The 27,922-nt window shown below is 42.9% G+C and overlaps 1 protein-coding gene across 1 annotated transcript; it reads right to left on the bottom strand.

The window, feature by feature from the left end:
* Positions 1-44: 44 nt before the first annotated feature.
* Positions 45-27,675, bottom strand: BCL7A (BAF chromatin remodeling complex subunit BCL7A). The gene is made up of 6 exons (XM_054997108.1): positions 27,356-27,675; positions 15,334-15,415; positions 12,739-12,835; positions 9,918-10,085; positions 6,042-6,163; positions 45-2,958 (listed from the first exon to the last, which is right to left on the bottom strand). Exons 1-6 carry the CDS (start codon positions 27,445-27,447, stop codon positions 2,884-2,886), a joined length of 636 nt encoding a protein of 211 aa, XP_054853083.1. The 5' UTR covers positions 27,448-27,675; the 3' UTR covers positions 45-2,883.
* Positions 27,676-27,922: the final 247 nt, after the last annotated feature.

Genomic DNA, 27,922 nt, shown 5'->3' with positions numbered 1-27,922 from the left:
CTGAACTAATTAAATCAAGATTATTCACGCAGTTATTTGGGTTGTGATTTTTTTTAATTTTTAAAATGAAACCATTGTACATTGTACAAACCATAGCTACTGATGGAATAAATAAGTGAAAAAAATTATACTGCTGTACAACACACACAAAATAATTAAGATGGAAAACAATTAGGTATTTTTTTTTAAAAACCCACAAAATTCTTTACACCTTCTAGCAGGCCTTTAGATATAAAGAACATTCCAAAACATGACAACATTTCTGTATGAAGCTACCCAAAGCCAATAATTTTATGCTGCCTCATGAACTGGTGGCTGCTGCTTTGCTAAGTGCCAGCACTTTTTGGAATGTTTAATAACTACTTTCCCCAAGCAAAAAATATCCCCAACACCCTTCAATTAACAGTTCTACGTTAAGTGTTTGGCTGAGTAAGTTTCTCATTTGGATGGCCTCCTCCTCACCCCACCTCGTTGGCCCACGACCCACGAAGGTCTGTTACCTAGCTTATGTCTAGGTTTTAGTATTTCAGAGGTCCAAATGCTCAATTGTAGATAAGGAAGCACTTCTTGATATTTGCAGTATTTCTAAAAAGAGGGGGGGGGGGTGCAATGCACCAAGCATGGCTGCTACATGACCTCCTCTGACATGAGCAGTAGCATTTGGCGGCCCGCATCCATTATCAGCATGACAACTTCCAGTCACCATGACACAAGACTTCATCAACCCCTTCCCCTCCACACTTCAATGTGTTCAATGCCCCCCCATCCCCCTGAAGAAAGTTTATAAAACCAATTCCAAGAAGCTGGATCCAGTACCAAGCCTCCTCAAGTATTGGGGATCCTTTCCTTGCCGGCTGGATCTCATCTATAACTTCCAAGCATTAAAAATGTTATCTAACCACACATCCAAATGGCCTATCAGTGTTGTCAGGCACTTCAAAGAAAGACTAGTAACAGTCTTGTACACAATTTTGAATTTCTGCATACCGGGTAATGTCTAGATTCTCTGCCCCCACTCCTCATGTCAAAAGGGTATAGAATGACATTCAGGGGGTTTAAGGAATTAGTTCTGTCTGTTTATTCTCAACTGCCTGTTGTACATAGAGGATCTCGGTATCTATAAACTCTGAATGATCTGCAAATTAAGTGTTGCTACTTTCAAAGTGAAGTCGCTAAATGTAAGTGATTCGGTTAGGGTGGGGTGGGCGTCTGCTGAGCCACAGAGTACCAAGAAAACGGCACCATTCATTAAAACCCACTGCTATGCAACTTTCATTTATTTTAAAAATTAAACTGTCAGGCTCAATACATGCCTGAGCTAGGAAGCCCTCTTGAATGGGAATGGTGAACATGTAGCAGGTGGTCTTTGTGAACTGCACCACATTTCTGAGGAAAAGCCACACAGAGGAATTAAGTCAGTTTCAATCACTACGCCTGTCAGTGTCAGTAATGCCAATGAATGTTTCTACCTAATGAAAAATTTGAGGTATTTTAGTGCTATTTATATATTTTTTTTATTTATTAAGTACAGGATTCAGCTTTGAAATCAAAATGCTTCTCTACTTCCTTGGAAATCTGTAAAAAACACAAAAACACAGAACCACATAGCTGTATCTACAGACAGGAACTACTGGGGCATGGCGACTTATCAGCAGTGGCTTCAGAGCGATGGACCGAGCTGATCAATTAAAATCACATAATTACAATTTTTTAAAAGTTCAAAAATATATTTGTCCATTTCATAGATCAGCAAACACATTTTTTTTTAAAAAAAATCTCTAATTAAACATGGGTGTTAAACGCCACACCGACCGCCATTTAATCAGTCGTCACCCACATTTTTTAAGGAGATACACAATTCAAGAGAAAAAAATCAGTTTACAGATTATGTATATTGTGCAAATCTGTATTTATAGAGGAATATTTAAGAGGTTCAGATACTGCTATTTAGAACTAGTTCTTAAAATTCATAATTTGCTTCAATACTTACCCAAATCAGTACTAATTTAAGTAAACAGCAAGACACACTCATTTGAATAAACCAGTTTGTTTCAAAGACTGTTATACAGCCAAAGGATGTAACCCACTAGGAATTTCTCCTACTCAAGCTGTATTTACGCACAACTCCCATACATTTCCACAGGGACTGTGTAGAACAGGATTACAGTGTCTTGAATGCTGTACTTAAAAAAAAATTCTTTGCTGTATCTTGCAGAAAATCAAGTGTGAACCGCATGGTTTGTCTCTAGACTCCAACCGTGAAAATGGCCCCTTGATTTCTTTCACAATATTTCTATGTTAGAACAGTAAGCACCAGGGTATAAAATAGAAAATAACACACTTAAAGCTTCCTATATGGCATTGTAGAAACATAGGCCACTTTGCAAGAGATTGGGGGGCGGGGGGGGGGCAAGGGGAGGGAGAACCCACGTTTAAAAAATTAGCACTGGTTTGTTTTGGAACACAAGGCACAAAAAAAGCAGACATCAAACCAGAACAATGGATTTCACATGAAAAGATAATACCTGACCTGTACCATCCTTAAATATCTTATAATGTTAAATAGAAAAATGGAAAAAAATACAGCAGCAACATAATTGTAATTCTGACGTTGGAAACAGTGCGTGGACCCCTCCTGAGTTGTTCACTCCAACCATTTCAGAGACAGGAACTTAAAATTCTCAACATTTTGTTTCACAGGAAAGAAAGTTCAGTGTCTGAAGCCTTTGCTCGGTTTTCGTGGATTTTTGCTTGGTAACTTGAAAAGTTTATAGGAGTTCTGTCTTCCTCCAAGAGAAGATACTTAAGAATGGTTGTTCTATAATTTAGCCCACTGATGTACCTTATGTAAAAACTGGCCGGGGGGGGGGGGGAATCTAGAGTCTATATTTCATCAACATTTTGTTGAGAGGGAGCCTCCACTTTCATCTTTTTAGAAGGTGGCACGCCTTCAGAGTCCTTGACAGAAGAAAGAAAAAATAATAATTAGCCCAACATTGAATAAAAGAAGCAGCTCTTATTTCTATAGAGGTACAAAATATCCCTAGGTGGCAAATGTTACAGCAAAATAGCTATTTCCCTTTAAGCTACTCTTTCAATCAATCATAATTTATTTCTCTTCATAGTTCTACCATTTACACAAGGAGAAAACTTTTTCGTGGTGAAATTCCCAGACCTGAATGAATGGAAGAATAAATTAAATGAATATGTGACAATGGCAAAATTAACCACTTTTATACATAACAGACCGACTTTCAAGATAAATGGGAAGTTTTTTAAAAATTATATAGCTGAAAATCAAGAACAAAATTAACAAAGAGAATGATAGAATTAGGCAATAATACATGTTTATAACAAAAATATGATTTATTGATAAAAATGTTATTAGATATGAAAACAAATGGTAAAAATAGAATAAAGATATTTAAACAGAAGTGAAATACTAAAAATAAGTCTAAGTAAGTTCTATATAAATGTATACAGATTTTATTTTAAGTTTGTGTGATTATAGTATGTATTTTGTGTTTGTATGTTTGGGTATTTGTAGATTAAAATATAAAATGTATTCAAAAAATTTTAAAAAGAGAAAACTTTTTCTAGATACAAAACACGCTGACTTCCAAAGTAAAAGAGAGCAGGTGTGGTGTAGTGGCTAGAGTGACACAATAGGATCTAAGAGGCCCAGGTTTGAAACCCTGCTCTGCAATCAAAGTTTGCTGGGTAACCTTCGGCAGTCACATATTCTCAGCCTAACCTACCCCACAGGGTAAGTTGTGTTGTGAGAAATAAATGGAGAAGAGGAAAATGATGTAAGCCACTTTGAGTCCCCATTGGGAGAAAGGCAGGATATAAATGAGGTAAAATAAAATAAGAACATTTATTACATGGCCCTACAAGATTACATACCAAGGAAAACCCAATTTACCTTGTCCCCCACAACATGCATTAAGACAGATGTCAGAAAGTGCCTGGAAGACACCTTTTGAAACTTGGTCATAGATCCAGAGGAGTTAGCTGTGTTAATCTGAAGCTGCAAAATAGTAAAGAGTCCAGCAGCACCTTCGAGACTAACCAACTTTATTGCAGCATAAGCTTTCGAGAGCCACAGCTCTCTTCATCAGACTCATCGTCAGCTTTTGAGAACCACTGCTCTCTTTGTCAGATGCTTCGTCAGCTTTTGAGAACCACAGCTCTCTTCGTCAGACAAAAGTTCACCTTTACATCTTGCGGCCAGCGTTTTAAATAGAAAGAATGCATGACCCTAACTCAAACCAGAAGGTGGTCTCTACTGGTTGCTGGCTCTACCTCATTCCAGCCACTTAACAGTCACCCACATCAGTCCTACCATAAATTAAAGGGACATCTAGCCATTTACAACAACTAACATACTTCTAGCTAGCTAAAATACTTTAACACGTTTCCCTATATAAACAAACGATAGCTTGCTGTGCACACTAGGGGGTGTGTGATTTGGAATTCAGTATACTGAATATATACTGAATAATTGCCAATTTGGTATTATCTGGGCATACCAAATAACATTAGAGAATCCCAAATAAAATCAGGATACCAATTAAAAAATGCCGGATAAACTCAGCAAAAGCAGCTACCGCCTTTTAAAAGCTGCCTACTGCCCTTGCCAGCTCTTCCCCCTCAACTTTCCAAGGCTTCTCTGAGCTTTTTCTCCATGGGGTGGAGGGAGAGAGGCAGGAGGGAGGGGAAGTGAATTAATGAATGAGGTCCCCCCCCCCTCGATAATGGTTTGATATTGGTTCTGTTGGGCTTGCAACAATGTCCTTCCTTACTTCTATTCGGCTTTTTGACTTTGGTTCCTTTGGGATTCTGTGGTTTGGGGTTGGTTCTGCTGTACTTGCATTGGAGCTGGGTTCTGCCTGCATGGATTCTTTGAGTCACACCTTGCAACAGTATCCTTCCTTGCTTTATTTTGGTTCTGCTGAGAGTCTCTTGGTTGACACTGGTTGTGAGAGGAGTTTCAGTTCTGACATTGCTTCTGGTGAGATTCTCTAGTGTGATGTTAGTCTCTCCCCCCCACTTTGCTTCTGGTGGGAATCTCTGGTGTGATGTTGATCTCTTGCTTCAGTTTGGTTCTGGTAGGATTCTTTTTGCTTGGTTCTGTTGGGCTTTGTTAGTTCAGCTTGCACTGGTTACTGGCTTTTGGCCGGGGGTTGCCTTTTTGCTTAAGGTTTGTTTGCCTGAAAAGCCTTAGAAATGTTTCCACGATCGGAAACAATGGAGAGTGGCCGGGGGAATCTTGTTCAGGGTCCCACAGAACTGGACCCCTGGGTCCAATTGTCCTGAAACTTGAGGTTCTTTGGCAGATAGGCAGGACTACATTCCCTGCAAATTTGGTAAAGTTTGACTGAAAAAAGCGCCCCTCTCCTCTGAGTCAGACCCAGATATTAGGAATACTCAGAGCTTTTTTTCTGGGAAAAGAGGTGGTGGAACTCAGGACCGCACAATGATGTCACTTTGGGTCAACTGGAACAAGGGGGGAGTTTTTTAAAGTTTAAATCGCCTTCGGTGAAAATGGTCACATGGCCGGTGGCCCCGCCCCCTGATCTCCAGATAGAGGGGAGTTTAGATTGCCCTCCGCGCCAGTGGCGTGGAGGGCAATCTAAACTCCCCTCTGTCTGGAGATCAGGGGGCGGGGCCACCGGCCATGTGACCATTTTCAAGGGGTGCCAGAACTCCGTTCCACTGCGTTTCAGCTGAAAAAAAGCTCTGGGAATACTGAATATTTATGTTATTCTTAAATACCAGTTCCAAATAAAACCAAATTTTATTTTATCTTGCTGCACACCCCTAATAGAGAAAGACCAAAAATTTCAGTGTCAGACTGTCAATGCCAAGACAGAAAGAAATGTCAATTGTCACATGTAAACATGAGATTTAACACAATGAACTTGGTTGGAAACTGGTAAAGTGTAATTCTGACTGCTGACAATGCCTCTTTAGTTGGTCCTTCCTCATTTTTGTTTAAACTTCCCATCTGTTTTTAAAAGGCCACCATTCTAAATTACCTGAGAGTTTTTAGATGTCTCTGTGGCAATGTCATTTTCTTCCAAAGGTTGAGTTTCCACTTTCTCTGAACTATTCATGGAATTCTCCAATGAAGACTGCGAATTCTGTTCATCAGACACATCTGGAAAAAATTTACTTACATTATTTATAGTCCACCTTTCTTACTGAGACTCAAGGCAATTACACTGTATAAGTCAAACAAGAAGAAAACTGATACAGAGCTGAAACAAAGCCTAAGCAATTAAACATGACACATTAAACAATGGAAATTACCCAGAAGGAGCATGCTTTACAGCAACAGACATTACGCAGTAGCATAGTCTACAGTCCTGATCCCTTTACCAAAGTATCTTTCAGAACCATTTCCTTATAGTAGCGCCCAGGGCTCATTTCGAGGGGGAACGTGCAGGAAAGCAGTTCCGGCAGTTCCCCAAAGAGGTCACATGTCAGGTGGCCCCACCCACCTGACTCTCAGCCATTTGGGGCCCGTTTCATCCTGGATTGGGACCAAAACGGCCCGGATCAGGCCTCTGATGGGTGGTGGATCACTCTCCTGCTCAGTAGCAGCCCGATCTTGACCATTTTGGGCCCCTTTTCAGCCATTCTCAGCCCCTTTTTGCCATTTTGGGCCCTGAATGGCCAGGATTAAGTCCAAAACAGCCAGGATAGGTGACATCAGGGGGTGTGGCATATGCAAATCAGTTGTGCTAATGACACATTTCTGGTGATGTCAAGGGGTGTGGCATATGCTAATGAGTTATGCTAATGAGTTCCTCCAGCTCTTTTTCTACCAAATGACCCCTGGTACTGCCCTTCAACCTGTGCAAAGAAGCCCACCTGAATTATCCAGTTTTGCTTAGTATGTGGAAAGCTGGAGGGGGGAGAGGACAGTCATTAGGTGGTGGGCCCCCAGAGAAAACAAGCAATACAGGCAGGCGTTGATTTAACTCAACTGCAGGGTGGTATCTGCTGAAGGCTCTGTTCAGATCAGAGAGCCAGTTTAGTGTAGTGGTTAAGAGAGCGGGACTATAATCTGGAGAACCGAGTTTGATTCCCTACTCCTCCACTTGAAGCCAGCTGGGTGACCTTGGAGCAGTCACAGCTTCTAGGAGCTCTCTCAGCCCCACTCACTTCACAGGGTGATTATTGTTGTGGGGATAATAATAACATACTTTGTAAACCGCTCTGAGTGGGCATTAAGTTGTCTTGAAGGGCAGTATATAAATCGAATGTGTTGTTGTTGTTGTTATCAGCCAAGCCATCAAGTGGGAACACAAGGAAAGAGGCAGTATTGCAGGTATGAGGGACCAGGGCCATAAGGGATTTGTATCTGATAGCCAAAACCTTGGACTGAGCCTGGTAATTGATGTATACTCAACCGAGTGACTGCAGAACGGGAGTCACAGATATGCTCTGCCTAACTCCTGGGAATGATCAAGATGAGGCATTCTGCACCAACTGGAGCCTCCAAGAAGACTCTGAGGGGAGACCTATGTAAAGTGCATTGCAGTAGTCTAGTCTAGATTTTACCATGGATCCATGTGGCCAAATTGGCCATGTCAAGGTAGGAGGCCATCTTCCAGGCTAGACTGAGTTGGAAGAAGGCCTTTTTTGCAGCTGCATTAACTTGTTTCTCTAGCAGCGATGCTAGATCCAGTAAAATCCTGACGCTCTTAACCAAGTCAAGAATGGTCAACTAAACCCCATCGAGAACAGGGTGCACAGTGTCCTTCAAGATCTCCACCTTCCCAACCAGCATGACTTCTATCTTGTCTGGGTTCAGTTTCAATTTGATCACAGCAGTCACGCCGTGACCCAAGACCTCTGCTGCATCAACAGGGAATTTGGATAGTGAGATATAGAGCTGGGTGTCATTTGGATATTGATGACATTCAGTTCCACAGCTATGAATGATTTCTGCTGAGGGCTTTATATACAGGTTGAATAATATAGCAATTAAGACTGCATCCTGTGGAACCCCCCAAGACAACTCCCACACGGAAGATAGCTGGTCTCCAATGGCAACCCTTTGTGTCCATTCCTTGAGGAACTATTTAAACAAGCCCAAGGAACATCCCCTGATGGCCTAGTCTACTGTATCAAAGAATGTAGATAGATCCAGTAGGGGCAACAAAAATACACGGCCGTTGTCTACATTCAAACAGAGATCATCACCTAAAGCCACCAGAGCCATCTCCGTTCCATAACCTGGTCTGAAAACAGACTGAAAAGGGTCGGGAGCACCACAATTATCCAAGATGACCTGGAATTAGTCTGCTACTGCTATCTCAATTGGGCAGATTAAAAACTGGGAGATAATTAGCCACATCATTTTTGTATAGGGGTGTTTTTTTAAGCAGCAGATGGATAATCACCTCTGAGGAGGTGAGGGAAGGTGCCTTGAGCTCACTGGAGATTTTTGATGGGGTTCATTTGCTAGGGCTCATATAAGCACAATTATTATTATTTATGTGGTCCTTACAAGATTTTAGAAGCCAGAATGGGCAAGTTAACAGGCAAGTTGCATGGAGTATACATACACACAATGCTTTTTATCCAACAGCAACTGCAAACTGAGCTTAGTTTAGAGGAGAACCCCAAACATTCAACAGACAGGGATATCAGGCACTGGGGTCTCATTAAGCTAGACACAGGCTGGAAGCTAACTTGTTGTGTTAGGCAGTAGAGGAAGGCATGGCGGGGTGGACACATAAAAAGGTAACTGCTGCAGGTATTTGGGTCACATTTATGCCAAGTGGATTGCCTAAAGCAGAATTGTCTGGGGCAGAAAAGCAATGCGGAGGAGCAATGAACCCACCCTCATTAATTACAATGCTGCAAGACATGGTATTGAATTCACACAAATGGCTGGTTTGTTCTGTGGCTAAACAATACCTTTTGGAATAATTATTAAGGTTATTTTACATAGAAAAGGCTTTCATAAAAATGTGTCCTTCATACAACTTCAATAAATAAGTTCTTATTAACTAGATCCATAAATTTTTGATCCATTAAAAACCCAATCAATTAAAAAAAACAAATATAGGAATCTAAATACACAGTCTGAAATACAGTAAAGACAAGACGGAATCCAATGAGAAGTGATTTGGCAGAAGTTAAAGAGGGCCTTATAAGTAGCTGAATTATCTCCCAAAGATCTGAGAAAAGGAGGTTAAGGCCCTCTCCCCAGCCATAGCCCGTATTCCCCATACATTCTCATTCACACTTAAGTGCCAACCTAAGAAAACTAGAGCATTAAATTTTGCATAACCTTCAGACTATCTTTGAAAATGCATGCTAGAAGAAAACGTTTTTAAAAGGAGTTTGCAGTGGTGCTTGAAACTTGGAGCAAATCAGGTTAGAAAATCCAACCTGAAAGCCAGGCAGGGCTGAAGCAGCTTCAGGGTAGCAAAATATTTCTATTTTGGCATCTCCCCCCACCCCACCCCCCGGCCGCCCCCAATCATAACAGAGGAAATTAAGAAATCTGACTAAAACAGAGCGGCTCAAACACAGAACCTCAGATCTGAGCCATCAAACCACACGGATTAAGCAGAAGCGTGTCGATAAGAAAAGGAGTGGGGAAGGTTTGCACATTTCCCAGACAAAGGAACTCTGTTTTCTGTGATCCAACAAGCTCCACCAAAAAAAAAAAATCCATCTTTGACAACAGTTATTCAGAAAGTGATCGCAAGAGGGAAAACTACAGTATCCGAAGAAGAGGCATGAGTTCCTGCTCCATGGAGAAAATGCAACAATTTTGTTTGAACTTTTGCAGTAAAAAAAATGGACTTGCTGCCAATCACTCTCAGTCAAGAACAACGAAGGCTTGCGAGCCCTGAAAAGATGAAGCAACGTAGTAATATATGCATTACCTTCTGAACCAGGCTCCTCTTTGGCATCTGCCTGAGTATCGTCAGACTTTGCTTCAGGACCATCTGCCTGCCCCGTGGAGTTCTGCTCTGGCGTGGGACTCGAGTTGTTGCTGTTTTCCTGTTTTATCGGAGAAGCATCAGCTATCGAACTCTGGTTGCTATTATCATCTACAAACAAAAAGGTTGCTTTGGTGAGAAAAAAACACCCGGAACATTCCAAAATCCTCGACAGGGACTGTGTGTGTGTGTTACTGTACAGAATTCTCTTGCTCTTGCAACGTGTTCAGACTTCCTTCTCAAAGCAACAGGAATTCTCTATGCTGAGGTAAGCCACGCAAAAACTACATTCAATTATCCTTCTAGTATTAATGTGTTTTGCTGCAAACACATGCTGCAAAGCTGAATGAGATATGAAGCTAGCTTCCATGTCTGCTATTCAAGTGCTTGCCCCATCCAAAACGAGTGTATTTAGTTTTCATCAAAAGAGACATACACCGGTAGAGGGACACCAAGTCCTCCTTATTTTCACCACTGACTTTCTCCCAAACTCCTTTCTCCCAAACTCCAACAGTGGGAGGGCTGCTGCATTTTCCACCAACTGTAGTCTATGTACGGTTCTGAAAGGCAGCCCCATTACAGTAATCTAATCTGGATGTGTTTAGAGCATGGATTATTATGCTCGGATCACACTTTTTAAGGAACAGCCCTATGAACAAGAAAAATCAGCGGCCAAAGCTGCCTACTTAGGCCACTGACTTTTTAACATTCACGCGGACTTTATTTAAAAATCTAGATTTATGTTTCCAGAATCTCCCCATTAAATATACTTGCACACGTTGAATACGCTTGCACACGCTATCCAGACTAAGGAACCACATGAGATGAAAGTTCTAGAGCCTCCTGACTCAGCTGTGTACATGTCGGTATGATGTGTGCATTATGGTATTTCTCGACTTTTCAGAGCACACTGTGAGGTGAAATGGGGTTTCTAATCTATCTCGGCGATGAATTTTAAGATAGGCTATTGCAGAATGTAATCATGCATTGGTTAACCCACTGAGATATCTGAAACAAAATATTTCGTGAACCTTATGTGCCAGAATACCTGGTTTGGTATCCTGTGGCTTGGCGTTACACAGCGGACCTATGGAGATTAACAGCCAGTTCAGAAGGGTGAACTGAAAGAAGGATCAGCTACCAATTCTATACTGGTTCTGTCAACCCATTTCTGGAAGCAGATCTCTGGAGTTCCAAAGCAAAAGAGTTCAACTACTTGAAAGTCTTCGTAGTCATGAGACTGGAACACAATATTCACATATGAAGAATAACTACTCCAGAACCTTTTTTTAAAAAAAACCCTACCTTCTCCTCAACACAGAAGTACATCACAAGACTTTTGAAAGAAGGTTGAAATTCACTCAAGCAAAAGAAAGGACAGATCCTTTCAGATGACGAACAGGCCTTGACCACTGCCCCAAAACGCCTCTGGAGTTTCAAAGCTTGCAAGCACTTGCCTGTAGCTGTTCACTAATAAAAGCTATCGCTTTACCTACTTCGCCTCTCATGGAGACAACCAGAATTGGAAAATTACAGATTCCACTGATGGTAGCCATGGTAACATTTAATGACTCACTCCAAGTGTTAATCTGTCAAGCACACGCTTCTGGAGAGAAAGCCTTAATTCCCCCAATTCACGTTCATCACGCTGGAGACCGTACAGGGATATGTAACAGGGGAGGAGAGGGGAGAAATCCCCCGTGACCCGGAATCTACTCTGACAACAAATGAGATTCTGTAATATCACCATTAAGATAACGAAATCAGAGTGAACTAGAGAATCAGCCAAGGTGAAACAGAAGACATCCAAGGTTTCTGTTTCTTATAACATCATTATAGCGTGCGCCCTTCAGCATTTTAGGTGCCAATAGCTTAAAAATACTGGGAGCCAGAAAAAGGTTCTTAACAATTACAGCCTGACAAATGAAGTTGTCAAGGGAGGTTGTGTGACCCCTTTCTTTGGTGGTCTTGAATGCAAAGTTGACTAAGTTCTGTCCTATAGAGGTTTTAAGCTGCAGGTATTCTGCTACTTAAGGGACACAAATTCAAGTGCCTAAGCATTTTTTTACACTTTAAAAAGATCTGCAGAACTGAATCTAAGCTTCCACACAATTATTTTGTAACAATGCCAAGATCCCACAGCGATTCTAGCTTTCTTACCTCCAAAATCGCCCCACCTCCACTGCTTCATTTTCTGCCCCAAACAATATTTATCCGTTATTCCCACCCACCCCATACACCCACAACACAACGCTGCAGCTCACCAATTGCTCTCCCTCAAGCAGACCCACCCAACAGTCCCACTCCGCTACTTTAAAAGATGAGGTTGCGGTTCAACGCTCACTTGAAGCTTCCTCATACTGAGGCCTACCATCTATCACTTTTAGGAATGTCTGCTCTAACTGGCAGCAGCTCTCCAGAGCTTCACAAGACATACTACCTGATCTTTCTGACTGAAGGTACCAAGGATTGAACATGTCACCCTCTGCATGCAAATCAGATGCTTACCCCACTAAGCCACGGCCTAAATCTTTTGGATTATGGTGTTAACTCTGCTCAATAAAAGACTTCTGAAAGCGAGACAGAATTGCCTGACCAGGAGGGGCCGCTGTTTGCTCAGTGCTCATTTTTGTTCCTTACTTTATATAGTTGAGAGACCCAACCAGGAGCACAAGTCATAATAATCTGTTTGGAAATCAAATTCGTATATCTGGGGGGGGGGGGCTCCTTTCTTTGCTGCCACCCCCACCAATGCCCCACTCACCGTGCATATCCATCATCCCGGGAGAGGAGCTGTTCTCTGGAGTGGTGACCTCAGAACCACACTTTTCATCTTTGCCCTTTTTCTTATTCTTGGTTTTCTGAAACAGGAAGATCAAGATCATGAGCACATGCAGACGTGACTAACGGTCAGCATTTGGTGCCTGCACCCCTCAACTACGGCTCAGTTAGAAACCCTTTAAAATGTTCAGTAAAGCCATGACATTTATTAGGTGGGCATCTTTTTATCGACAGTTCACCATATTAAGCAGCACTCTTGTAATAAGGCTACAACAGCTCAATTAAAAACACTTGGATGATACCAGCATCTATTACTATAACCAAAAAGGACGGATCCAAAAACAGAGTGGCCAATTTTATCAGTTGAGTAGGGCAGCAAGTTTATGAGCTACAGATTCCTTTAGTCGGGAAGGCTTTGAAAAACGATCCCTGCCTACATCCCGCCTTTGGCATGCTCAATACAGATGTTACCACTGGTAGAAACAAGACTGGGCTTAAGTCAAGGCCATTCATACTGTGTTTTAAACCCGCAATCGGGGAACAGGGGATCTCTCTAAATGAAGCTTTGCATTTGCACTTCAGAAAGTCCCTAAAAAAAACTCTTTAACTGTAGCTTCATGTGTTCGGTAGCTTGACCTAATCATTAGAATGTTTTTACTATTATTAGAAAATGGACAGGACATAATTGCTTATTTAAGAACTTTGACCGTGATGTGTCGCATCACTCCTCTGACAGTAAGTAATTAATTCCGAACAAGGAATTCTCAATCCAAATCCAACTTTGTATCCATCATATCACACTGGCACAAGACAAGACACACGCATGAGACAAAAAAATCAGCCAGGTGAGCCCAATCTGACCCAGGGTGGCATCTCCAGGATTCAGACACTGGACCACAACATGCATGGCGACTGACTACTTAGTTCCTGCTGCCAAGCCTATAATAATGTACTGAAGGAGCCCCGTGGCGCAGAGTGGTAAGTTGCAGTACTGCAGCCCAAGCTCTGCTCATGACCTGAGTTCGATCCTGGCGGAAGCCCGGTTCAAGTAGCCGGCTCAAGGATGACTCGTCCGTCCATCTTTCTGAGGTCGGTAAAATGAGTGCCCAGTTTCCTGGGGGTAAAGTGTCGATGATTGGGGAAGGCAATGGCAAACCACCCTGTAACAAAAAGTCTGCAAGAAAACGTCGTGATGTGACGTCCCCCCCATGGGTCAGTAATGACTGGGTGCTTGAACAGGGGACTACCCTTACCTTTACAGTATTTATAACGCTTGGCCTCTGAAGATGAGCATTTATCCTATCGTTTCTTCTTTACATGGAAAACAGACTATCTATTGAGCACTGGGTCAGGCATTCCATGTTAAGAGATTATAAAATTATAGCCTTTACTTAACATACGTATGTAGCAGGCTATTTTTAAAAAAGGAAGGCTTCGCATAATTGAAGTGCTTTGCTTTAAATCATTTATTTATGCATCAAATCAATACGGATCAGCAACATTTGCTGCATGTCACATGGAGCAGTCAGCCCTCTCCCCCAAAGGGCTACAATCATTACAGAAGATAAAGCAGCAAAGGAAAGGGTGAGAGCGCCGATTGCATGAAAAAGGATGCGGCATTTTCAATTAGAAGGCGACGTAATTGGTCTCCAAGGAGAAAGTGCCAGCTGCCCCGCTCTTAGCGTTCCCAGTGCCTGCTGAGAAAACGATGAGACAGATGCTGGGGGGAAGGGAAGGACGGGGACATGGCTCAGCAAGCAGAGCGCAGGGGTCGGGCAACACTCTGAAAATTAGGAGCAGATGGCCACATGACAGCCTCATGGTGCAGCGGACATTGACAAGTATTGGGGATTTTCTCTGTCAGCAGCATGTGTATGTGTCTGCCGACTAAACAGGTGAAAACATTAACAGCCACACAAACACAGGCATGCAATAAATATGCCTTCTGTTGTTAACTTTAAAAACAGGTGGCTAGCAAGCGTGTGAGGACTATGTGTGAGGACTGTGACTGCCACAATCTCCATTTGGTTCAGCATGGGCCAATAGCATCAACATTTCAATCTGAAAAGTGAACAGAATCTTTCTGAAAGACACAACACGCCCCTTAAAAATCTATTTTACAAATGTAGATAAGCAGTGCTGTTTCAAGCAGAATGTACGATACTTTTGTCTCCTGTTTTCCCCCTTTCCCCTACCCCTAACGGAAAAACTAATAAAAATATTTTTTTAAAAAATCAATTTTACATATAGCTAATATATTAATTGCAAAACTCCATATTGACCATTGGCTCTGGAAGAAAGTCATTTACTTTTTAATAAAGTTAACAAGGAAACTATAACCATAGCCTCATTTTCATTAAAAGCATCCAAAATAACAGCCAACACTGAATAATATTTTTGGGTTTTTCCCCAACTGAAGGATATGAGATTTGGAAGACTGTGTTCGACTCATAGCTCCTTCACTCTTCAACCCATTTCCTAGCTTTTTTTCTACAATCACCAAGCAAAACAATGTGCATTTTCTGAAGATTACCATTTAATTCCCCCAGAAACCAAAGAAATATCCTGAAATACTTACATCATCTACTTTTGGCTCTGTTACTGGAACCCATTTGTAAATCCTCAGGGATGTGTCACCAACTGTTACCCATTTCTTCTCCCTATGACATAAATAAAGAATAAATAAATATCAATTCACAGTACATTCACTGCATGTCACAGAAGGAATTCAACAAGCTATTTCAACTGGTGGAATATTCCCCATCAAACCTAGAACTATGCTGAGACCACCTACTCAATACTGAGTGTGTACACCCACACCCACACCCACACCCACCCATACACACAATCAATAAAGACCCATTATCTCTGTAAACAGCAGGCATCTTCAGGCAGCGGCAGTTCCTGGATGGACAAATATCTCTTTTCCACAATATGAAACATTTAATGTTTCACAACAGGACATGCTTTCTCTTTTAGGGAAAAAACATCAGAGTACAATCTGTGCCATCCAAATTTACAGCTCAGACGGGAAAACTACAAGACAGTACGTGTGCCCCCCCCCCCAGCACTCCATGCAAAACCCCAGGCAGCCAAACCTCCCTGAAATTATAATAAAGAGCTGACACGGCACGGCGCCTGGAATGCAAGTCTTCAAAGAGGAGCTTCATGCTCGGAAAGGGAATACTGGGAACGATAGCAGAGTTTAAATGCCTAACGAAAGATTAAGAACGGCAACAATGTCCAAAAATGCTTCATGAGTTCAGGGGGGAAAACCCCTGCAAATGTGTTAAAGCATTTAACCCTCACCCCCAAACAAAATCTAAACAACAACTATTCGGAAGGAAAGATTATCTTTGTTGATGGATATTAACGCAATTAAACTGCTTAGGCCTCCCCAGCCCCAACCTGAGAGACCACCTGCTATGCAGGAGGGAAGGGAGTAAAGGACCACACACAACACAATCGGAAAATGACTATCCAAATGGCACCGCTAACTATTTCAGCTGAACCCCAGTGGATGCACCTGGTTTCTTACTCTCTGCCCTTGGACAGCAACAAGACCTCTAGCCCAAGAAGTAGCAGGAGAGGAAGGGCATGCGCCGCCATGCACATCAGCATCCAATTGGCAGCAGTGGGGGGCGGGAAGGAGAATAAAGGAGATTTGAACCACCACAATGGCAGGATGCTGCAGCAGAACAATGCTGCACGTCGAGAATGACTGGGATACTGTTGTGGGGTCGGAAGGCTGTGAGACAATTTGGTGAAAGATGGAAGTAGGAAACCAAACCACATGGAGGTTTGTTGCAAATATTCTAGATCTCTATACTGGGACTTCTGGTAAATGAATACTGACATCCAAACTCCCATTCAGCTGAACAGCCTCTGTTCCAAAGGCACCTCCCCAAACCCATTTAACTAGAACTTTGCTTGTATTTGGACTCTACACACAACAGGGCTGCCTGTGTGGATAGAGAGTCAGTTTGGTGTAGTGGTTAAGAGCGCGGGACTCTAACCTGGAGAATTAGGTTTGATTCTCCACTCCTCCACTTGAAGCCAGCTGGGTGACCTTGGGCTAGTCACAGCTCTCTCAGAGCTCTCTCAGCCCCACCCACCTCACAGGGTGTTTTGTTGTGGGGATAATGACATACTTTGTAAACCACTCTGAGTGGGTGTTAAGTCATCCTGAAGGCCAGTATATAAATCGAATGTTGTTGTTGTTGTTAGAAAATGAAATGGCCCAGAGGACGAAAAGAGTTTACTGCAATGAAAACGAGAACTAACATCTCCCGGCTAGCATCTCATTGCAGTCTCACCCAAAGCATCTTCACTTGACCAAATGCGGGACACAAGAGGAACCTAACAGGAGTGCAGTGATGGGTCAGACTGACAAACATTATTCCAGAATAAGTTTTCCTATGTCACGGTACCTGTTAAATTTTGCTGCAACTGACTACCATGACAGGTAGTCATGTATCAGTATACTTTTTTCCAAAAAATGGTAAAGCAAAAGTTTCCCCTGATAAGTATCAAACAAAACTTTAATTATTTGAAGAGTTTGACTTACCATCATTTTAGATGAGGAGTTAAAAGTTAAAGAGCGGTAAAGAGAACAATGCAGAGGAGCAAAGGGAAGTCTGTTCTAAACGGTGCTCGACATCCAACGTCCGATTCATATGATCCTCTGATACACAAATCTTGCTTAGCCTCATTTACTTGCTCTTCAAAGAAAAGTCTCTAACCTGGAGCACTCAGTTTTAATTACAGCTCACCCTGACAGACCAAATTGTGTATGGATTACACTGAGCAACATCTGTCTTCTCACTTGGTGTCCCATCTGTAAACCTTGTATAAAACAGCGAACATAGAAACTAAACCAGTCCTGGGCAGATTTCAGATTCTATAAAGAAGCAGCTATTGCATCTTTATTTCCCATGGTTCCTTGAAATATAACCCTGGACATATCTGGGGTACACAAGGAAGTCAATGGAACAATACACTGGATTAGGTACGCATTAGTGCGAGCAGATATGCCTGCAGAGCTCTTTTTCTGTATCCAGATTGCGTCAAAGCAACCGTCTTCCATATAACTGATGCTTCAATAGACAACCCAAAATTTCTCATCTTGCAGAATAAGCTTCTTTAAAACTGTCCGAGCTACGGGGGAAACATTTTATTTCAAACACAGGTTTCTACAGTTTAAACCCCAAGATTTAAACCCCAAGCCTTTCCAGACTATTTTAAATACGTTTAAAGCAGATCAGATGCCAAACTCCACCGACAAATTTACTATGACCGCAATCCAGAAAAGGTTATATATTTGGTAACTCAAATCAATATTATCCAAGCAATACTTAAATCTAGACACTGAAGCTAAGGACAGACAAGACAAACCATTCTACAAACCTGAGAAAGGCCAGGTTTGCAGAAAAGTCTGAAATCTTAAAAAAAAAAAAAAATAGGCGTTAAAACTCTCCAAAATGAAAGAACCCTATAACTTTAAGAACAAACGCCCTCAGTGGCCATTGCTAGGCAACCACAAGAGTATTGCCAGCCTTCTAGCTTTAGTTTCTGTCAGTAAAAGACAGGGTGGAGTGAGCAAGGCCCTTTTTCCAGAGCTTTTTTGGTCTTTCAGGAAAGACTCACAGTAACCACCACGCAACTCACAGCCTGTATGGAGTAGTGGTCAGAGATTTAGACTATCGCTTGGGAGACCAAAGTTCAAATCCCCACACTGCCATCGAAGCTCATGGGGAGACTTCAGGTCGATCATACACAGCTTAATCTACCTCAAAGAGTTGTGAAGATAAAATGGAGAGGAAAATGATGAGAGCAGTTTTGGGTTCCCCACTGTGGAGAAATGAGAGCTATAAATAAAGTAATAATGTGGCTGAAGATGGGGGTACTTTAAAAGTTGGCTGGCTGGTAGGAGGGAAGGAGAGAAGGAAGCAGGCCTAAGGAAGGAAAGAGTGTTGGGAAGAGCATAAGGGGCATAAGGAAGGAAAGAGTGTTGGGAAGAGGAAACAGGGGAAAGTGAGGTGCCCCCCACAAGTCCTTGCAAGTTCCCCACTATGCAACTGGGCCCAGCCTACCCTGCACCATGTAACGTGGTCTGGCGGCTAGTGCTGTGCAACTAGGCCAGCATCTTCCCAAGGAGAGGTTACTGGGGGAGGGAAGAAGAGAAAGCTGAAGGGGGATTGATAAAGTTAAGTTGACTGGTGGGTAGAAAAGCAAGCAAGGAGAGATTATAGGCGTGTTCAGGAAAGGGAAAGAGGAAATAGTGCGTGGGGGGATGAGATGTCCCTTACAAGTCATTGCAGGTCCCCCCTTCTATTGGTATTTACCGCACACATACAAGGAACACCAAGAACCTAACACTCAAATGGCATCTACTTTGTTGTTAAAATAAATCTTACTGCAGTTTACTCCCATTCGCTGTTATTATTAGTTTGTACCTATATAAGAGACAATTTGAGTGTCTAAAATGCCAAACTACAGAGGGAGCTCCACCTAGTAAATGGAAGGTTATTTTACAAAAGACCACACTCTTCCACTTGAGCTCCCAGTTCACATAACCCAATTTCGTTTGTCTCAAAACAGAAAACACACAATCAACACCATCAGGCCAAAACCAAGCCTGCACAAAAAAAAAAAAAACCCTTTAGGTCTCAAGTAGATATTTGACTGGAGGCTGAAGAAACCAGTTTTGCAGAAGTTCTTCGCAATTCTCATATCAACAGTGTCAGCAGCAACATGGAGAGGGATGTGTCTGTTCTCAGCAATTACTCGAACAAAGGTGGAACGCAATCCAAGCATCTGAACCATGAAAGGCAGCCAGCCGCCAAGCTCCCTCCCCATGTCTCCCAAATCTGCGGGCATTTGTGAAGCACGCTTGGTGGCACCAATGAATTTATTTTTGTAAAGCAATCGTTCATTTGGTAATCCTTAGGGGGATTCCAACAAGAAAGTAAAAAAGTCATCCAGGGGAGTTGTGTGGAGAGCAGGAATTGAAATACTACAGCATAAACCACTGTATTGGTACGATCTACATCTAATGGAAGCGCAAAATAATTTTTGTAGAGTCAGGAAGGTTCCCACACTCTCATTGTTCTGCAGAACTTTTCAGAAGGGCACTTGCATAATGTGAATAAATTTATAGCGAATGCAGTTATTGTCTGTGGAATTTCAGGGAGTTTTCGTTATGTATCTGAAGAAGTGAGCTGTGGCTCACAAAAGCTTATATAGCATACCACAAATGCTGTTAGTCTTATAGGTGCTACTGGACTCTTGCTCTTTTCTACTGCTACAGACAGATTAACATGGCTATCCATCTATCTTCATTATGTGTATTAGGCTACCCTTTTTAACACTGACCTCTAATTTTGTAATCTATCTTGAACCCACCTGTTACTGCTGTGTGGAAAAACGGTGCCTCTTTGCATTATTCTCCAATCTCATAATGGTGCTTTACTGTCTCTATTAGTGCGTTCTACAGTTTGTAGGTTCTATTGCCCTAAGTCCGAAGTGATTTGATGGCACGGAGCTCACAGGTATTGTACTGAACATACTCCATTGTCGTTAGTTGTGATCCTGCTTGAGCCTCTGCTAGAACCTGGACTACAGACGAATGAATAGATCCACACCACTGAGACAAAGGTAGGAAGTGCACTAGCAGGTTTAAAACAACTTTGCAGAATAAACACTAATTTGAAACCTAGATACAGGATACACCACATATTGTGAAGTGGGTCTAAAAATTATCCCTTTACAAAGGAGGAAAGATGGCAGCCTCCTCAGCAAACAGCGCGCTCTGTTTTTAAGACTCACCTACACCAGGCACAGTCCTGCCTTATTTTATACGAAGCACAGGCCACAGAATATGGTAACGCACGTGGCACAGGCCACATAAAGAGGAACTGATTACCTCAAGTTCCTTTGAACAAAACCCAAATGTTTACTGGGGTTTTACTTTCCAAAAGAGCTCTCCGTATGTGGCATGTTCCATATCTGGACCTTATACAGGATTACAAGACAAATCCTCTGGGGGTGTTTTTTTTGAGCAAACTACACAACTGCCATGCATTGTGGACATGGCTGCAAAAGGTCATTTTCTACTTAAACTCGTCTTGAAAGTATTGTGGCAAATTTAACAGGCATAGCTCAGTTCTTCTTCTCCAATATTCTTAGCAGGCTTCAGTTTTGAGAAATATATATATGTAGAAGCTCATTTAAGTAGAACGCCTTCTTTTTTTTAAAGAAAAGAAGAGTTCTGAACATTGCTGGAAAATATTCTAATCCTTATTTTGGCAAAAGGCCTCCAGAGAATGTAAATGGTGCATTTGTGCATTGTAAATGACCACAGCACATGAAGAGTTATGTTATGCCCTTACTAAGATGGAAGAAAACCAAAAAGGAGTATTGTGGCACCTGAGGTACTAAACATCTTCGGACCAGAACATTTATGCAAATATTTATACCCTGCCTTTCCCTATGGGTCAAGATGGCTTACAAATCCAAAATTAAAATATACAAAAATACAACTAAATGGGCTTTGGCAAGTTTTCTTTGGGTCTAGGGGCCAGCCCAATTTAGGAGGCAGACTTAGTTTTCAGCTTTTAGAGTCTTGCGTTTAAATGACCAATTTTTCTTATTTTATAACTATTCCAACCAGAAAGCTTAAATCTCTCCACAGTTGCTTGTCATTTTATTAATGCTATGAAAAAAAATATTGTGGCATATAAATAAATATGGGTTAACTGCCATCGACACCACCAGAACAAGCTAACCTCAGACCCTCCCCTCCCCAATTTCTCACACTTTCATTATTTCTTTAGAAAGTGCCACTTAATTGAATATTGGCGCCACTACAAAAAACAACTAGTTAAGAAATGAAATCATTTATCACTACAGAATGGTGTGAAGTTTAAACAAGCAACGGCAAGGACTTCATGCACATCTATTTTTAATGCCATGCAACAAAACATGCTCATGCCAAATGCTAAGTAGGCTTTGTGCTGGATCCAGACAGCTAATTCCCCTACTTATTGCAGCCCCCTGTTCCATATGGCTTTGGTCCATGTAGGTCCCACGACACCAAGCAGTTTTTTTGGTGCTAAAACCCTACCCTCCTTTTTTCGCCAGTGGAAAAATGGGCTCGATCCATCCCTTTGTACTCCTACTGCAAATTGCTGAGATGCTACAATGAACTAATTGCTGGAAACACTAGGCAACATAATGAAATTTCTAGACACCGTAGTGACCTGAGAACAGACTTGTCAAGCCTTGAAGCAGAACCCCGAATAACCCACTCCCCCGCTAGGAAAATGCCTGCATGAAAATTGTTTTAAAACCCTAGCAATTAAAAGTTTTGAACCACCTCCTTAAATACTTTGAGACTCAGTGCCCTCCCTCACCTCCTCAGGAAGCCCGTCCCATAAAAGCACAGTCCCTGGTTCGTGCCAGGCTGGTTACCTCAAATGGAGGAATAGCCGGCAGGTGGCAACCTGAGGACCATAGGTGGCACACAAGGATATAATAATACATAATAACAACAACATTCGGTTTATATACCGCCCTTCAGGACAACATAATGCCGCACACAGAGCAGTTTACAAAGTCTGTTATTATCCTCACGACAATCACCCTGTGAGGTGGGTGGGGCTGAGAGAGCTCTGAGAAGCTGTGACTGGCCCAAGGTCACCCAGCTGGCTTCAAGTGGAGGAGTCAAACCTGGCTCTCCAGATTAGAGTCCTGCCGCTCTTAACCACTACACCAAAACTATGAGGTCTTTTAGATAGGCATGCCCCATGCACAAACTGCTTTACATGGCATAATCGGCAACCCAACATGAACTTCGAAGCAAATGGGCAGTCAACACAGCTGTTTTAAAATTAGCAATCTGTGTCTGTGTGCTGGCTAGCTCTTAGAATTAACTAAGCTGCAGCACTTAAAAGTTCAGTATTTTTCAATGCTTTACATTTTAGTTTAACATACCAACATGCTGGTAGTCCTACCTATTGTAACTCAGAGCTTCTGTCCAAGTAACATACTCTCTGCTTTACTCCAGAATTTTTCTGTTTTCAACTTTTATTTTTTCCTTTCAGACAGCAAAAATGAAAGATACATAAGCTAAGGCAGCATAGGGTGCAGCAGTTTGCAATTCTCAAGTATTTGACACATTTGCAATTTTTCTTAAGGAATATGAAGATATTTATACTTTTCAATTCCATAAATATGCCAAACCATCCAGTTTTACAAGCTAAGCAAAACAGCAATAATGCATCTTATGTTAAATTATTAAAAGTTGTTTAGGTTTGATTTTCTGCTGAAAAAATTTAAGAAGTTCAGGGGTGGTTCCAGCCCTTCACATTTATAAATACAAAATGCCTTCCCCTTGGTCACTTGTCTGGCGCAAGATCTGTTGAGCCTCTGGTGCCAAGTGAAAGTGTATTTATTTCCTGAGCCCTTTTGTTGTTTTGTTACTAGCTGTCTAGTTTTTGTTTGCCTGCTTGCTTTGTGGTTTGACAACTGTTTGGTTTTCCCCGGCTCCTGAAGTTCTGCTGTTTTATAAAAGGTTTGTTTTTATATAAATGGGTTGATATTAATGGTTGCTACCTTATTTGCTTTTAACTTTGCTTTTTAATATTGCACGACAGAGTATTGTAAGCAATCTATATTTTGATTTGTTCATACAGGATGAGTTTTAACTTGCATAATATTGTTGCTATATTAGTTTATGCTGTAAGCTGTTCAAAAGCCTGAGGGCCAAGGGGCAGAGTAGACGGTTATCTTAACAACAACAACAACAACAAATATTGACGCATAAAGACGACACAGTAGATCAAAAGAGTGTTTCATTACATGGTCCTCATACCTTAGACCACTCAACTGCTATCTATTGTAAACGTTTCCCATGAATCGCAGACTGTAACACTGCCAAATTAATTGCTTTTGGGGCTCATACCCCTCCCAATCCCTCCATATTACTAAAATGACACAAACACTGCCTTATTTTGGATCTCTGAAGACCAGGCCTTTGGAATTACAGAACACTGAAGGCTTCCTCAGCCAAGCAGTCCAATCCTAAGCATATTTACTCAGGAATATCGTCCAGTGGATCACCCTCCCAAATAAACATGCACCAAATTGAAATTGTATGTGAATTATGAGATCCAGGTAAGAAATGGGCGACTAAGTTTAAGCCTGTTTACACTACAGTACACAAACATCTTTAAGAACATTTGGGGGGGGGGTAGCCATGTTATTTTGTTGCTTCAGATTAACTGCAAACAGGAACAACCACAAGTGCTGTACAACGTTAATAAGAGTTAATCACCAGTGTGATTCTAAAGCAGATCCACAAGCACACAACTAAACATGAGGTTCTCCAAACTGGAATAACATGACTGTGATTATCAAATCCCCACGGAAATCTGTTAGTCTTGAGCCAGAACAGAAACATTTTCAAGTGCTAGGTGTCAACAGGAAATGCAGGAAAACCAGTATCAAGTTTAAGGCTATTGCCAACAACCAAAATCACCTGTACATCATAAAACAATGGAAGGTTGACATCCAACTGAAAGACAACCTTCTGTCATTCACCATACCCTATTTTCCACCTAACAGAAACCCTTCACATGCATTTTAAATGCTTTAAATGGCATCCAGACCAAACATATTAGATGCCTGGGCATCTAAAGTGGCTTGGATCTTCCCAGTTCTGACCTGAGCACAGTTAACTTTCTCCAGATTACACCCAACGTGTATTGGGAGTGACCCACTGGTGTATCATGCATGGAGTTTACAGCAATAGCAGTTCTTCCATGCAGTCTTCAGGAGAATAAAGCAACATACAAAAACACAGCAGGGCATTAACTTCACACTAGCCACCTTTAGTCTCAAGAACACTGAATCATAACACATTAGGAAAGGCTTCCTTCTTTGCTTTTTCTCTTATTACATTCCCCCCCCCTTTATTCTCTTAACTTATTTTTAAACTCCCTGCGTGTGTGGTGATAATGGCGCAAACAGTGCTTTCAAGGACAAGACCTAGCGTTTGTATTAAGGGGAAGGTTGCCCTTTAAAAATGGCTTGTTGCGCGAGGATTGAAGTCTACAAAATTCCAGCGGAATCCCCCATTACTCTCCTCTTGGAAGAACGAGCCAGTGCGATCACCTGTGCACCGTTGCCATGACAACAGAAAATGCTTGGCAAAAAAGTTTAGCTTGGTTTATTTGTTGAGCAAGAAAAAAAAAGGTTTCCCTCTTCTTCCCCCAGCCTCTGCCAAATTACAACAAAAGGAAACGGGGGAACACGCTTTCCTTCAATAAGAAGAGCCAAACGGAGCATCAAACATCCAGCTCCAATGGGGATAAGAAGCACGGTCATCCCTCAGCATTATATTTGACTCCCAGCTGCTGGTCAGTTAGCCAGAGGGCAAATAGCATTTACTTTGCCACACAGAGATGCATTATCCCTAGGAACTTTGAACCACAACGCTGTCAGTATTCAGGCTTATCAACACAATGGCTGGATTTTGATTTTAAAAACCTTCTTTCAGTCTATGCATCAGAACAGACATTTTGGTCCTTTGTCCAATTAAGGTTAACGGGACTGCTGGCAAACTTCACAACTTCGGTTTAAAGTCAACCAACTCCAAAGGGGAGAAAAGAATACAAACATACTTTTCTGTATTCTGCTTGTTTACAAAAACATCCAAAAACCATTTGCTATCCAAGAACCAGATTCTTCATTTCATCCGCTATAAAGCCTTTGAATTCTACAAATTAAGACAAAACCTGAGAATTCCAGATCTCTGAAAAAAATTTAGGATAAAATTACAAGACGCAATCAAGTTGTTTAAACAAAATAAGGCACTCTTGAATTACATTCACACCATGTTATCTGTTCCCAAAATACCAAACTTCATACTGATTGTCTATTGTGCTTCAATAACCATTTTGCTGCATTGTTAACTATGCCACACTGATTTTCACAATAAACTCTAGACAAAAAAAAAAACCCAGAAAAATGCAAAATACCAAAATGTTGTAAAGGTTTAACAAAAGGGGATGATTTTACCAAGGTTAGAACCTTTAATTATATGATTTCAAACAAATTTAAGCAGCAATTACATCCTTTCAAGCTCCACAGAATTTAAACCAACATAATTAAACAACACAGCTAACGTGTATCTGATTTTGCAGAATAAAGCTAAAGAAACTTTTAAAAGAAATCCCTCTGATTTAATGGTTCCTATTAAAATATGCATACACACACACTTTTAAAAACTTTGCACCTAATTTCAAGAAAAAATATTCTAAGATTTTCCTCTGGGGTGTAAAAAAAAACATTTATGCCAACTTCTATGGCTTGTAGAAGGTGTGCAAGGATTCAGAAAGCAAGATGAACGATTGCTCTTCAGCAACAGAGATTGAAATCCCATCTACTTGCTCCCCTATTCACTATGATATATGCACCCTTTCTTTAAACCTGCAAACCTATTTAATTGTTCTGAAGGAGAGGAAAACATATTAGGGAGGCAGAGGCACAACACACATCATTTTGTCCCACACACCCTCCTAGCAAGGGACGGGGGAGGTAAATGGAAGTATGTTCAGAAGGAAGATTATGCAAGGAGAAAAGCAGCAACAAAAGGTTTTAAGAACAAGGCCAAAACACATCCAAGAGAATGAGGCAGCTCAACAAAGAGATACTGTGAAGGGGCTGCAAGAGACTGTGCTAACAGGCAAGTAATGTGCCATCTGGACAAAGCAAAGAGAAAGACTGGGTGTGTAGGAACCGTGGCTGGAGGGGCCACCACTCACAAGGTCTTGGGGTTCAGCCCCAAATCCCAAGTGACAGGGAGAGACCAGAGGTGGAGTGAGTGATCCGCTGGCAAGACGAGGCACTCCAACTGCATGGAGAGACAAACTGGGAGCGAAGGGACCGTCGACGAGAGAAGAAAGAAACCAGGGGAGCGAAGGAAGAAAACCAGCCGTGGCTGGTTGCGCAAAAACGGAGAGCCCGAGGAGAAAAAGTACACGGAACAAAGGCTGCAGAGGTGGAGAATGAATGGAGAGGCCGGAGGGAGAGAAACGTGCAAGAAGAAGCCCGGCTGCCCTTTGGCAAAGGGACGGCGGGGGAGAGACGGGGCAGGAACCGACCCCCTGGAGGGAAAATGGGCATGGAGCAGGGGGCGCTGGGCGGGTGTGTGTGTTGGGGGGGGGGGGAATTGTGAATTTCCTGCACTGTACAGGGGTTGGACTAGATGATCCTAGAGGCCCCTTCCGACCCTATGAGTCTGTGAATGGGTAACGGGCGGGGGGGGGGGGTTGAGGGGCTCTCCAGTTAAGTGGGGAGGGGGCAAAGCGAGACGGACCGAGGGGCGAAGAAGGACAAGGGCAAAGGAACTGGGAGGGAGGGGGCGAAACAGCCTTCAAAGAGGGGGGGCGAGAGGGGAGAAGCCCCTCAGAAGTGCTGGGGGGGAACTCTCATAGGGAAGACCAGAGGGGAGGGGGGGTCCCAAGGGAAGGCGCCCCCCGGGCCCGCCTCATGGGGGTGGGGGAGGGGCCCTCTTCCCCGCGCGCCCCCCGCCTCACCATTTGCGCACTTTCTCGATGGCCGCCATCACCCGCTTGATATCATCCTTGGCGCGGCTGCGGGTCTCGGCCCGCACCGACCGGCCCGACATGCTGCTGCGGCGGGCGCGGAGGGGAGCGCGAGGCGCGGCGCTCGGCCCGGCCGGCGGGGAGGAGGAGCCGCGGAGGCAGGCAGGCAGGCCCGGCCCGGCGCAGCTGGCGGCGCCCCCGCGCGCACAATGAGGCCGCCCTGGCCGGCCCTGCCCAGCCTCAGCCTCAGCCCGCCCGCCGGGAAGGGAAGGGGAGCCGGGCAGGAAGGAGGGACGCGCTGGCTGCCTGGGACTGTGGCGGCCCCCGCCAGGCCTGCCTGCTGCGCATGCGCCGCCTCGCGCACGCGCGCGCGGCTGGCCTCCCTCCTCGCCGGGAAGCGAGCGGGAAAGGGGCGGGGCCTCGTCGGAGGGAGGGGGCGGGGACTCGCCGCGCCATTTCTGCGCTGAGGGGAGGCGGGTGGGGGTGGGGGAGGGGAAGGCGGTTTTGGTGCCTCTCGCTGAGGGGCGCAACTAACCATACTTTATTGTAGCAGAAGCT

Source organism: Eublepharis macularius, chromosome 13 (assembly GCF_028583425.1).
Source record: "Eublepharis macularius isolate TG4126 chromosome 13, MPM_Emac_v1.0, whole genome shotgun sequence".
Lineage (NCBI taxonomy): Eukaryota > Metazoa > Chordata > Lepidosauria > Squamata > Eublepharidae > Eublepharis > Eublepharis macularius.
Note: the sequence above shows the minus strand (reverse complement) of the source record. Positions and strands in the feature narration are given on the sequence as shown.

Excerpts from the sequence above, each read along its gene's own strand:
- BCL7A (XM_054997108.1), bottom strand. The coding sequence starts at position 27,447 with ATGTCGGGCCGGTCGGTGCGGGCCGAGACCCGCAGCCGCGCCAAGGAT. Across the intron at positions 15,416-27,355 it reads ATCGAGAAAGTGCGCAAATG|GGAGAAGAAATGGGTAACAG; the intron begins GTGAGGCGGGGG and ends TTTATGTCATAG. Across the intron at positions 10,086-12,738 it reads CGGGATGATGGATATGCACG|ATGATAATAGCAACCAGAGT; the intron begins GTGAGTGGGGCA and ends TTTTGTTTGTAG.